At 46.1% G+C, this 14,175-nt stretch overlaps 1 protein-coding gene across 1 annotated transcript in view; it reads right to left on the bottom strand.

Annotated features, from left to right (window-relative positions):
- FAM207A (family with sequence similarity 207 member A) overlaps positions 1-10,463 on the bottom strand; it is a 38,805-nt gene extending 28,342 nt beyond the window's left edge. The window contains exons 1-2 of the mRNA XM_015635541.2: positions 10,323-10,463; positions 9,242-9,350 (exon numbers count right to left, since the gene is read on the bottom strand). Coding sequence (XP_015491027.1) covers positions 9,242-9,350; positions 10,323-10,448 — 235 coding nt within the window. The 5' untranslated portion in view covers positions 10,449-10,463. The remainder of the gene's footprint in view (positions 1-9,241; positions 9,351-10,322) is intronic.
- Positions 10,464-14,175: the final 3,712 nt, after the last annotated feature.

Genomic DNA, 14,175 nt, shown 5'->3' with positions numbered 1-14,175 from the left:
CCAAAACCCTGCCATTTCCATCCAATACAGGTGAACAGGCTGATGCCCTCTATTTTGGAGGAAGAAAATACATGAAGTTATAATAACCCCACACAAACAATATCTAGACATCTGTATGCTATTTCCATAAATAAAAACCCACTCAGGTGCAGACACTAAAACAACAAGCACACATGCAGCTGCAGAGGAGCACATCTAAGCCCAGCCCTACCCAAGCCCAGCCCTCACAAATTACTGGCATGAATCAAAAGCTATAGCCAGAGGCTCTGCTGAGCAAAATACAGAAGTGGCATTGAACAAAGCAATTTAAAATTGTGATTTCTAACAAGAGAATTCCCACAGCGTGGAAAAGCCTTCCCATGTCTCCCTGTCGTCAGGCACACCAGGTTATTTCAACTCAAACCACATTGTGAAATAACTGCTGCGTGTATAGACACAGCCTGTACCCATGGCAGCTGGAAATGTCCTTTCCATGCTAAAGAAGCCCATTCCTGTTACATAAGAACACTCAGTGACCTGAATTTACAAATAACCTTGGAGAGGAAAATAGACATAAGGAAAAACAAAGTTAAAAAGCCATGGAGCTGGGAAATGCAATAGGAATCAGCCCAGGGCATGCACGTGCACAGCCACACCACGCACAAACATCCACGAGCATTCATAGAAGCCAAAATTCTTTAAGAAGATCTTTTGATTTGCTGTGTGTTCTCCAAGCAATCAAGAACACAGCACAAGTGGGTCAGGAAACAAGTTTGTGTGCCCCATTTTCACTCCGATTTCCTTCCTGGGACTCTCTAAAACACCACATTTCATTGGAGTTGGTTATCACTATCACTACATACCTTCCAACTCACAGTCCCCTCTTGTTAGAAGAACTGCTTGGATAGCCTAATTTTCTGCAGCAGGATTTTCTCCAGAATGTTCTGTGGTTTGCCTTACGGGACATTTGCAACACTGCTTGTTCAGTCTAAATCTGTCCAAATTATCATTTCAAACAACCTAGAATATTCCAGTAACCACTGCACTTAATCCTTGCATAGCTGTGTTTCCCACATTTAGCTCAGACAATGTACACTGAGATTTACTGTGTTAAAAGCTTCATTAAAAAAACCAAATAAACAACAAAAACTCCTTTCTATAAGCCACCTGACTAAAAACCTAAGCCCAAATTAGATGTTATTACCAGTTATGCCACATATGAACATCAGTAGTGCCACTCTGAAATGCTGAAGGGGATAAACAGATCTTCAGCTGACACATGCATTTCCACCCAAGCATAAAGAAAACCTTGGTCCATAAATTGCTCACAGAGACCAGAAATAAAGGATAACTTGCATAGAATAGAATAACACTATAGATCCCACTAGGTCTGAATGACAGACATGAACTTTTGAGATCTCCCTGTAACACAGCCTGTAATTCAGTAAGACCCACATCAGCAGGGCAGAGATTTATCTCTCAGTAAATCAGAAATGTGATTTATATAGCATAGAAGTTTGTTTAAAAAAACCAAACCAAAACAAGCAAAATAATGTTTTTCATGGAGGCATTTCCCAGAGGGGTTAGCAGGAGAATACTCACTTATTCCTCCACCTCAGAAACTTATCAAGACAAGTCAGAAGGGGCAACCCAGAAGAGGGAAACCTTTCATACAATCCACCTTTAACCAGCCTCCACCGAGTTTCTAAACAGAGTGTCTATTAAACTCCCAGGACACGTATTTCAGAGAGACATTTGACAGTTTGACACACCACCATACCACTGCTGGTGACAAGAAAATGGCTCTGACTTCCAGAGCTATCAATGTCCCCTTTCCACAATTGCTTCCTCACCCCTCTTCAGCTTTGGTCTCTTAATTCCTGCAGTGTTGAGCCATCCCTCATACAGCCCATGAGAGGTTTGCATTACTGGAACTTGTGCTGGGAGGCCCCTGTGGCACCAGTGCAGAGCCATTCTACCTCTCTCTTTGTAGAATTTATAATTTTATAACTTAATTATGTTAAGGCTTTCACATTAGTGCAGCAAAGACAAGGATTTCAGTTCATAACCCTCTTTTGTAACACCGCAGCTTCAGTACTCTCCTAAGCAGTGCTGATCTATTTTTGTGTAAGGATGTCCAACCATTTTAAAATCATTTCACAGGAGAATACTAGGCTAGATCAGTATCTTTTTAAAACTCCAGGAATCATGATCACACAGAGCAAGACATGGCATGACATGCAAGTGCCATGCCCCACCACTCCTGGCCAGGAAGGCAAGGGGTTACCCTGGCCTCAAATTCAGCAAGCCCTTCAGTGGCACAAGGCACTGATATGTCTGACCTAAAAAGCTCAGGTTTGAGCACACAACTTTTACAAAATCTGGAAGAAGGCTATGCAAAAACACAGAGCAGCACCTCAGGAGCTTCTCCAACGAAGTCTCCAATCCCTCACTGAGCCATATCCTCCTCTCCATCCACTCAGCAGCACAGAAAGGCTGCTCCAGGGCAGGTACCTTCCACGAGTGCTACTGGTGAGCATTACACAGCAGGCACAGCCAAGGAACCAACAACCAAAATAGGAAACTGGAGCGATCTGACACATCCTTCAAACTCCTAGGACTCATTTCAAGCTCTTCCCACTGACAGCCTCCTCCCCTGGAGTAGGCTGCAAAACATTTTGGAAGCTTTGGGCTCTCTGGAAAATGTTTGTGTTTGTGTCGTGCTCAACCACGAGCTAATTGGAGTCTTTTGGTTTTTTAATGTTAATTTTAAGAGCAGAGACTTAGCCACAGCTAGAGGGAGGGAAAGAAAACAAAAAAGTTAATTAGTTCCATAAATATTAACACAAGTGATTCCTGTGATCTGGCAGAAGGCACTCACAACATGGAAATGCTCTATTTGCAGAAGGGAAGTAAAAGCACCAAAAACAGCGCGAGCTTCAGACGCTTATTTACAGTTTCTCAATTAATTGCATTTACTTTAATTAAAGTGGAGCTTCCCACAGCTATTCTCACAGCCAGCACCACACTGCACAAATTGTTAAAGCAACATTAAGCAGCATGGATTTTTAACCTTTTTTTTTTTAATTATTATTATTTAAGGCACCAATGTCTTGAGCTTTCAGTAGGATCCCCACTCCACAGTTGCCCAGAGACCACAGCGGGTCTCCGTTCTCCATTTCAACCAATCCCCACAGCTGTTCACCACTGCTACAGAACTTGGTCAATCTGACTGAGTAAGATCCCACTGGACCAAAGGAACAGAAAAACTCTCTAGCTTTGAGGCAAGTTGTTGGGAACTACAGAATCTCTTTGAGGTGTCCAGTAGGCTGAGGTCATCTAACCTCACTGGAAAGGCTTTCCAGATGACAAACCGCTATCTCAGCTCCTCTCAAACACAGTGAAGTTTTCTAATAGCCTGTTACAAAACTCTCAGACACCAAATCTGCCCTTAAAAGGTGATCTGGCATTGTCAAGATAAAAGCAGGTCCTAATGATGCAGTCAAAAAAAAATAAGTAAATTTCAGCCAAACAGCAAAGAAGAAGAAATGTACAGCAATTTGCTGTACCTAAAGCAATTTACCCAGATAAGGTAAACTGCCATCTGTCACTTTATCAAGCTACCAGGGTGGCCAACCTTGGACCTGGGGGAGAGGTAAAGACTTTAACCCCTATACAGCATTTTCCCTTCCCTGGCAACTCTCCTTTCTTGCAAATTTTGTTACTGGAGGTTTCAAACACTTTCACACACAATGTCAGAAGCCACATCAGCTTATGCAGGGAAGTTTCCCCTTCGAGCTGAGAGCTGTACACTCAGTCCTGGAACACATCCTGGACCTGTGCAGGTGACACAATGGATACAGACACATTGCAGAAGGTATGGGGTGGAGGGAGAGGGGATCTAAAGCAAGAATTCCCAGCTCAGACACCACTCAAACAGCTGCTCCTTCCAGGGCAGCGCCCACACGCCCATCAGATACTTTCAAAGGCATTAAAATAGTTTCAGTGCTACACCACCAAGGGCATCACTGAAAGCATCAGGGACAGAGCATTTCACCACTCCCCAAATTCACACAGCCCAAAGCTTGGGCAGCTAATAACAAAGCCAGATGGAGGAGGAACACCTCATCACTTGGGTCTAGCACAGCACACAGGCATTTCCCAGGGAAATTTCACGAACACGTTGGAGGTGCTGCAGCCGCTCCCTGCCATCCTCAGCATGTGGAGCAGCCTGTTTACACCCCTTCCCATCTGAGCAGTGTTACTGTGGGGAACAGCTTGAGGAAGGCGTTCTGCACAAAACAAACAAAAGACAGGCCTGACAACTGCCAGCACAGAATGATAAGCTGAAGAAAAGCAACAGCAGCAGAATTGTGAGGATCCAGCAGCTTTCTACACCAGAGATGAGAATGACCAACACAAGCAGATTTCAAAATTCCCCAAGCATGCATTAAGAAAAAGCAGCAGAGGTTTAGAACCAATATTCAGAACAGATGCATTCATTAAAACAAACAGGATTAATTTTTATTTTTTTAATCCTTCAATTGTTAAACACCCCGGTATTCCAGAAGAGTGGAAAAAAACCAAAACATAAAATCAAAACAGAGGAAGGTGATGAGGGATGAGGACAAAAGAGGAGGAACCTTAATATTTAAAGGCAATAAACACACAGAAATCCAATCAACAGTCAAGAATAAACCATAGGACACAAAGATTGGCATCCTGTCAAGAGCTCCTGAAGAGTAATGGGGGCCTGCTCATAGCTGCAATTTTTCCAGGGTGGTGTGGATCCTCTGCAGAGGTAACTGTGAACCTAGACACTGCAGGAACAGCAATGCTATCAAAGAGATGTTACAGGAACTCTAACATTCTGGTACAACATCCATAAAAAAATCCCCAAAACTGGACAGCAAATTATACTGCGTGAAGCTAATGCAGGACCATAATGCCAACCAACCACAGCTTTTCTGCTTCTCTTGGAGGCTAAAAAAGGAGAACAGAATTGGACAAGTAGATGCAGAACCCAAGCAGAAGCAGATAAGGTGACAGACCCAGCAGATCTGAAATTTTAGAGCAGAAACTGAGGTGCAAACCAGAAGGGATCTGTCAGCGACTCTGCAAAAAGACGCTTAGTAACAAAATAAACTTACAGAGAACCTCAGAAAGGAGGAAATCAAGGCTGTACACAGCCTGCAGAACCCAGAAATTCACTGTTGTCAGTGAATTCCTGCTTAGTCTGATTTTATCATCTCCTATCTCCACATTTGTTTAGGAGGAGAAGCGAATTCCTTCTTTGTCAGATGCTCAGTCATTTCCTTCCTCTACACCCCTGTGTGCCACTGAGAGTGGCTCCCATGCTGCAAGACAGTCCTGTTCTTCAGAGCACAACCTCTGCTCAGGCTCACGACCCACCTCACTCTACCAGCTTCACACCCTGGTTTAGAATCACAGACACACAGAGTGGCCTGGGTTGGAAGAAACATGCAGATGGCCCTCCTTCACCTGTCATTATCCCAGGTTATTCCAAGCCCCATCCAACCTGGCCTTGAACACTGCAAGGGATGGGGCAGCTACAGCTTCTCTGGGCATCCTGTGCCAGAGCCTCTCATCACCCTCATGGTAAAATGAGAAGTCTTTCTTTATGTCCTATCCAACCTCAGAAATCAGGATGATTTTGCATCAACTTTTGCAAAAAATTATGAAATTGCTGCTGTTGCGCTTCTGTTTTCTCAACAACACAGCCTGTCACCGTTCCCTTCAGGAGCAGCTGAAAATGAAGCAGGAAGCTACCAATCCAGTCGTTCATATCAATTCCACAATTGGTTCATCATCCACTCCAAAAAAAGAGACATTCATAGGCAACTCCTCAGCCAGAGCCAAGTTTGACTAGGCCCTTGCTTCAAGGAACAAACACTGACGAAGGAAAGCTAAAGAAAACAACATAAAATGAGCAGCAGCAACTCCGATATGACAGGCCATTATTTCTGACTTGGTAGGAAACATTTAATTCCCACGCTACAGAGGCTCACCCAAATGAGATTTATCCACTCACTCGAGTCACAGAGGTCCCTGCATGGATTAGATTACGGCAAAGACTTTGGTTTACATTACGTCAGTGGCTAAGTAAACTATACTGACAGGAAGCAATCACTGAGCATAAAGTAACTCATGGACTGAACTCCAGCATTCTCGGGGATGGCACTGGCTTTTCTCACCTACACACGTGTGGAAATCATCTGGAATCTGGTGTAAAGCTCAGCTAATGATTAAAGACAAAAAGCAGAGCAGGGGAAAGCAGTTGCAGCAGGTCTGCTTCTAAGCACGACACAGCTTAGAGCTACCATATTAAAATACTTTCCTTTTTAGACCACTGGCTTTTTATATCACAGAACGCAAGACTCACCTACAAGGAATTCCATTTTGGTGACATTTTTCATTACAGTTCCACCCTCTCCTTCTCATGCCACAGGGATTACTGATGCCAGAACAGCCTGTGCTGGTACCTCACACTAATCACAAGCACACTGAATCAGCCTTGTATCTAAAGGAAGCAACAGACCACTACCATGAGTAGCAGATACTTCCCCAGGGCACCCTGCCCCAACCAGATGCACCAACAATCCTCAGAAATCCCCAGAAAAAACAGACCTTCAGCTCACAAAAATCAACACCACCAGTTAGCTCCCCCACAAAAAGGGGCCTCACTCCTTTCAGCTCCAGCACACAGAAGCACTCATGTTAAATGGGATAACCCTGCTAGAGATGCTGGACTTTCCACTTGACACATCGTGTTTCCTCCTGCTCCCTCAAAACCACCACAGCCAAAAAACCAGCAAAAGCTGGTCACTTACAAATTGAGGAAAACTGTGAGGAAAAAACTGCAGAGATTGGAAACCACAGGCAACAGCCCTCAAGCCCAAGCACAGCAGTGGATTGGTTTCCTACAGGACTGCACCTCTTTGGCTCTGACACATGAAAACAGCTGTTCCAGGTAAAGCCCTTTATCCCATGGAAGTAACCATGCTCTGCTGTTGGTTAGTTAGCCCCTGTGATGGTACATGTAGCATCAAAGAGCTGCCTATACCATGGGTTTATTTACAGTGTAACAATGCTCTCCATGTTCTCTTTCCCTCCTACTTCCCAACATCCAGCTGGCTTTTTTGACTATCGAGCTCCAAGCTGACATCCTCTAAAATCCAACCCAATTCCAAGATCTCCCTCAGACTACGTTTTATTTGGAAGAGAGTCACAGCATAAGATCAGATCTAAACACAAAACACAGATACCAGCAATCTTGGACAATGTGAATAAATCTGGGAGAATGTGAAATATACACACACACACACAGGACAAATACCTGTTTTCCCAACTGCCACGCAGCAGCCTTGGCAGAAAAAAATAAATCTTCTCTAGCTACAAAAAGCACAGGAGATAGTGAGCCCACCTACAGTCTGCCAACTTGACCTTCTCAGAGCTTGAAAAGCAAGTGGGAGGGAAGCATGCTTTTGTCTTGTTATTAAATCTTAAAATAGCAATGTGTAGGAGAATCCTACCCTCCTGCCCTGTGCTCTAAGCTGAGGGGAAAAGGGAAGAAGAGGTAGAGGGAGGGTTAGAGTCAAGTTTGAACTTCTTGCAGAACTGGCTCTGAGCTGACCAGAGATGCCAGGAGACAAAGCACATCTCTTTTCTAACTCTACGGTGTCTGCCATTGTATGCACAGCTTAGTTACAGTTCACTGAACTAACACAAAAAACAACGAACTGATTTCCATAATGAAAAAGCCTCTGCATGGCTCCAGAGTGCAACAACAAGAAAGGGCATAACAGCTTGGGAAGATGTAAAAAAATAATGAAATCACTTTTTGCCTCGTTGAATTGCAGTTTTGAGCCCCCCAAATGAACAGTTATTTTTAGCCAATCATCTGGACAGTGCGTGAGAGCACAAAGCAGTGGGGTCAGCACGGCTGGCTACAGGAAGCCAGCCCATAGCCCAGGGAGAGGCAGCCAGGCACTGCACATCTGCATCATCAGCACTGCACAGGGACCAGCAGCACGGCTCTATTTATAACCCAGACATGTACAGCTGTAGCCTGCAATGAAAGGCTGGGACTGCAGGCTGCCAGCCCCCAACAACATGCTGTCCGATTTAATTAAAGAGATGGCAACGTGCACATGCACACATAGATGCATACATGTCCTTTTCCCAGGAGAATTACCAACAATGAGCCCAGTGTTTCAAAAGCAGTATGTTTTGCCAAGGTTTCTGTACAGAGAGCAGGCAAATGTGTCCTCACACAACCTCCTCACTTCCTCACTGTGCCCAAATGTCACTGATGGGCAGCTCGCCATTGCTCAGGCAACCACTTTCCCTTGTGTGATTGATTTGTTTATAGCCCTGGGCAGGAAAACAAAGTCACTATAGTATTTATCTACATAAAGAAAAGAAATTAATTTAGTTTGCAAAGAAGGTATTTGGGAGTCACATGCATCTTCTGCACCAGGACAGCTTGCTGTGCTACCAGGATCTGCCTGGTGGTTTGTTCCTTCTGGGATTTTTTAAACATTTATATAGTTTGTGTGGGGGGGGTTGGCATTCAGGTTTCAGATAAATTTTTTGAGACCTTGCAGACATTTGGAACTGAAAACTGCTTTCAGACACAAAGCTCTGTCTCACAGTGAGCAGTTAAAAGAGAGCATTTCCTTGTTCTGGGACTGAAAATCAAAGGGCTCTGTCATGTCCTCCCTTTTTCCCCTCTCACTTTCCATACTTCCTATGAGTTAAGATTCTCTTGCCCAGGAACACTCAAGCCACAGACGCCACAACAGCAAAAGGTGGAAGAAGACTTGCTGCAGACAGGCTGCTGTGAGTAAAGCACTGCTGGCACTCAATGAGAGCCTGCTGACAAAGCACTGGGTTTCCCATAGCAGCTGCTGGTGAGGCAAAAGCATCCACAGAGCAAGCCCAGAGATCAGGTCACAGCCTGGGCTCTGCTGTGCTCTCAGCCCTGGCAGTCTCTGGCTGCACGAGAATATCCCATAGATAGCCTGAAGCTAGTCCCCCACCTGGCTATCACTAAGCACATCCATGCAGAAGCCCAAACAAAAACAAATCTCTTCTAAAAGCCTTCACAGGAGCACAGGAAGCAATGTTTGCTTTGTAGCCCCCTGAGCTTCCTGGGATAGCCACTAAAAGCCACTGCAAATACAGTTCTCAGCGTCTTTGCTCATAACCTAATGCAGGACGCATTCAAAATACAACAAACCTGTTCTGGAGGAAATTATGCTTCTGGAGTCCAAGTCAAGCTTCTTTACTAGGGTATCAGGGTCAATTTTCACCCCAGAAAATACACCAGAGGATGAGAAGTCCCAGTCCTTATGCAAAAGAAACAAAGCAGGAATCAGTACGTACACCACCAGGCAACACACATTCAAAAAAATTTAAAAAATTAAACCCAGCACCATCCAGATAGGAACAGTGGTAGTGAGCAGGTGACTCTCTTGAGCAGGTAAGGGCACATAGGGCACCCTACCATCCTGCTCCCCCTCCCACCTACCCCCCGGCTCTTCCACACAGAAGGAAGTTTCACAAAGTCTCATTTTGGACTGGTCTGTTGCTAAGACATTCTTGTCTCACTCAAAGGTGTTCACTCCCAGGAGAGCTGCGAACAGCATCCTTAGGAAAAGACAGATTTGCTACAGGTACAGAACAATATAGATATGCAACAAATGAGAAGATTAGGGGACTAAAGCCTTAATCAATGGACATTAAGCAGATTCAGTAATTACTAGCAACTCACCAAATCTTCAGCATCATGCTTTAAGCACGCAATGCCTCCCTAAAATCTGCAGTAGCTACTCTGGCTGGATTGGAAATTATTACTTTAGCCAACAGCATCTACCATCACCAACACATAACTTCACAGTGGTATAAACCCAGCTGTATTTGGCACAGGTAGGAGTGTGACAGGTAACTCCTGCCTCCTCACAATGAAAGCTTAGGCACATAAAAAACCTTTACTGGTGTTGTGTCCTTGCTGTGAGGGGGCTAGGTGGAGGCACCTAAACCGTATATTCAAAACACAGCTGGTGAAAACCAGAACATCCTAAATATTTCTGTATAAACAGGTCTTCTCCATCTGCCCCAACCTAAAACTGAAGAGCGGCACTGCTCCACTCCTTCCCACGCACACCCCCGGCAGGCAGGACAGACCCACAAGAGCTCGAGTGGAGCCGGGGGTGCTCTGGGACCGGCCCCTTCCGCAGGGGGAAGGCGGAGAAGCCATTGCGAGGCGGCCGCTGCCAGCCCCCGCCCGTCGCCGCCCCGAGTGTCCCTGGCCCCGGTACCTTCCCGGCCGCCGCGCTCCATCCGCCCGCGGCGGGGCCGGGCCCGGGCCCGGGGAGCGGCGGCGGCTCCCGGGCGGGCCGGGGGGCGGCGCGGTGCAGCCGCGGGCGCCGGGCCTTGCCCACCATGGCGCTGCCGGGCGGAAAAGGCCGGGCCGGGCGGGACCTTCCGGCTGGAAATTTGCCTTCCACGGGCGGAGCTCTTCAGCCGCCCCGGCTGTGTGGTGTGGTGGCGGCTCCAATGAGTGCCTTGTGCCGCCAGGCTCTCTGCTGGGTCATCGCCTTCCGAGCATTGCGGCCTGCCCAGGGTGGGTCCTGTGAACGGCCTGAGGGTGTTCTGCGTGCTTAGGTTAAACCCAGACACTCGGCAACAGTTTAAAGCCAAGTGTGCGCCTCTGTAAGAGCTGAGAGCCTCTTGGTAGCGTTGGAAATGATAGAACTTTCCTAAACTAATTATAATTAGTTGATCAATTACTTGTAAGCAGTGCCCACTTTTTAAGTTTCTTCACAGGCTCTTAATGTTACTTTGATCATTAAAACCTATAATTGGTTAACCTTAACAAGCTTCAATAAGCAGAGCCAAAGTGAGTTGAAGATCAGATATCTGAGATCCTAAATTCATGGTCCTTCAAGGAGTAACCAGAGGATACCAGAGGAAATAGAAGTGTAGAAAGTTGGAGATTCCCTGTCTGAGAAATAGATAGAGGACTAGGAATAGAAAGAGGACTAAAGAATGTGGGCTAAATTAGCATGAAGGGCAAGAAATCAATAAGCAATACAGGATAGAATACTAATTAAGATTATTATGTCATTTACATCAATTTATATATATATACAATGTATAAATAAGTGAAAAAAAATTTGTGCTGGGGTCAGTGTGGAGCTGAAATGTTTAGCCACACACACCCTTCGTCCTGGCCAGGAATAAAGCCTTACTCACTGACACTGAAAAGACAGTTTTAGAGAGACAGCTTTATTTATCCCAATGATTTTGGAGATTTCTCAGTAACAGTAGCACCAGCTAGTGACCAGGCTGCCACGTAGGACAAAAAACAACTTTAAAAATTACTGCCAGCAATTATTTCTACAGTTAAAACAGTAGAAAATACCCAGCAAGCCCCCAGGGAGGGCAAACACCTGCCAGACTGCAGTCATGGGCCCAAGTGGATACTGCAACAAAGCTACGCAAGCCTTGGCTGCACCTTTCCACACACAGGAAGGGGTGAAATGCAAAGCTGCTTCTCCTTGCTCCAAGATGAATAAAAAGCTCCAAGCCTGGAGCCACAGTATGTTTGATCTTAACAAGCCCTGAGAGGTGCTCCCTGGTTAATGCATCTGTGTTTTCCACGTTCTCTGCTCTCCCCGTTTCGCTCCAGGCTGTGTTTCCCAGGGCCTGATATTGGGCCATAGAAGTGCACAGCTGTAAGTACACTGCTTGTGGAGGAGAGGCCTCTGGGAAGGTACTTGGAAAGATCACAGAATCATGGAATATGCTGAGCTGGAAGGAACCCATCAGAAACATTGACTCCAGCTCCTGGCCCTGTACAGGACATCCCAAAAATCTCAGCTCACAGTGGTGGCCAAACAAGGAGCTCTTGCAGCCTTGGGACTGTGACCATTCCCTGGGCAGCCTGTCCAGTGCTCCACCACCCTCTGGGGGAAGAACCTTGGAAGATCCAACTTAAATCTCCCCTGACACAGGTCCCTGTCATTTCCTCAAGTCCTGTCACTGGTCACAAGAGGGAAGAGATCAGTGTCTGGCCCTCTGCTTCCCCTTGAGAGGATGTTGAAAACATGGAATCACATAATGGTTTGGGTTGAAAGGAACCTTAAAGATCATCTTGTCCCACTCCCTCGCCTCTAGATCAGGTTGCTCCAAGCCTATTCCTGCCTGACATGGAACACTTCCAGAGATGGGGGGCATCCACAAGATTTAATGTTCAACAGGGATAGAAAATAACAACAGGATAATTTCCCTTACCCTTCTGTAGGCTGGGTGAGCATAATTTAGGAGCAAAGGCACAAAATTACAACTCTGATCATCAAAGTCAATGACTTTGTGAAAAAAAACACTCTGACAGTATCCCAGGTGGATGCCCAGCTCCCCACCTCAGCTGCTCAAGTGCATCCTGCATAAACCACAGCAGTCCTGCAATTAGTGGTGGGGGGAAACAATTGCTAGTTTAAATAAAAAGATGAACCAATAAAAGTAAAGGCAGTTAAAATAGGAAAGGGAATGTTTAGCAGCTTAAAATGCTTACAAAACAGGCTGGGGAGCATATGTGCTGTGACCAAACATATTCCCAATGGTTGGGCAAGCTTCACCTGCAGCGCTGAAGGCCAAAGCTGCAGCAGAGCCTGAGGAACAGCTGGAAGGGACTGAGATATGCCAGCAAGTTTCAGCTTTGGCTGCAAGGAGCCATGGTACACCCTCTCTGCTCCCACCATTCCAACTCTGGGGGCTCCCAGCCCTCCCACCCTGTTCCTGCAACTTTGAGTCAGTTGAAGCAAAGTGGTTGGACGAACCCCATGAAATAACGGGAGAAAAGACCCATACATTAAGGACCTAATGCATACAAAAGGAAAATTACGGCAGCTCATCTCATTCAACCACACTTCCTTCCCCCAGATCTGCAACCCCCACCACTGGCAGGAACTCCACCAACCTTCCCATTTTTATCTACCACAGCTCACCCACTCCTGGGAGGCCTGGGGAGTTCTCTGCAACATCCAGCCTCAGCCATCCGGGCTGGGTGAGTGTCCCAGCTCCAGCTGGCTCACTCTCAGGGTCCATCCCCACCATATCCTGCATCAGATGCTCTGATGCTCCTGTCCCATTGCCAGGATTACTGTGATGCTTTCCTGCTGCACCTGGCTGTGATGAAACCAAGCCAGGTTTGATATCTTCTTTAATAAAAGCACCAATCCACAGAGCAAAGAAATTTTATCAATTGTACAATCCACAGGGCTTGGAAATTTTCTGCTGGCACTGCAATCGCTTTTCTTACTGCAAAAATAAACCCATAACTGTAACACAGCAGCAGGTGAACAGCATCAGGGTACTGTAATGCCTCCAGTTGCCCTGACAATGGCAGAGAATTGGAACAAGATAGTCTGTAATTTCCTTTTCAACACAAACTCTTTTGGGATTCCATGATAATGCAACATGGTGGCTCAATATCAGCTTGCTTGGAAGGAAAACCTACAAAGCAATTAATAAAGACTCACATTTATTATCTTTAAAAAAACCCTACAGTCCTATATGTTTTCTAAATTACTTTATTTTTCTTACTGTAGTGCCCTGAAGAGGTTAAGAGAAAATTGCCAGAAGCTCGTTCCTCTCTGCTTAGGGAAATGCTGCTGCTGGGAGGAGTTATTGAAGCCAGCATAAAAACAGTAAAAGGCTGCTTAAAAAAAATTCCCCACACAGCCCTGAGCTTTGCCAGAGGACAGCACTTGCATCCTCTGTCATGTGAGGAGGCCTTACTACCCTTGCAGAAACATTTCAGAGCCCAACCCACAGTCTAAGAGGAGCCAGCTCCCCATCTTCTCCACACCCAAGGACTGCCAATAGCTCCCAAATTCACTAGTTTCACCCACTCCTAGCTTTGTTTGCCCACTGTGGTCAGCACCGGTCCCCAGCAGGGCTGTGAAAGCTGAAAAGCTCTCATGAAGCGTGGGGGTTTGGGTGGGTCCCTCTCCTAGGTGCAGTAGGAGGGTTGCAAGCCCCTGGGTATCCCAGGGAGTCCGGTCCCAGTCCCACAAGGCAGGATGCTGTGAGTTTGGCCAGGCTGAGTGGGGCTGGCTGAGGTTTGGGGAAACACACCCTCCCGCAGGGCACCACTCGACTTCCTCT

Source organism: Parus major, chromosome 7, assembly GCF_001522545.3.
Source record: "Parus major isolate Abel chromosome 7, Parus_major1.1, whole genome shotgun sequence".
In the NCBI taxonomy this organism is placed as follows: Eukaryota; Metazoa; Chordata; class Aves; order Passeriformes; family Paridae; genus Parus; species Parus major.
The sequence above is the reverse complement of the archived record's forward strand: the minus strand, read 5'-3'. Positions and strand labels throughout refer to the sequence as shown.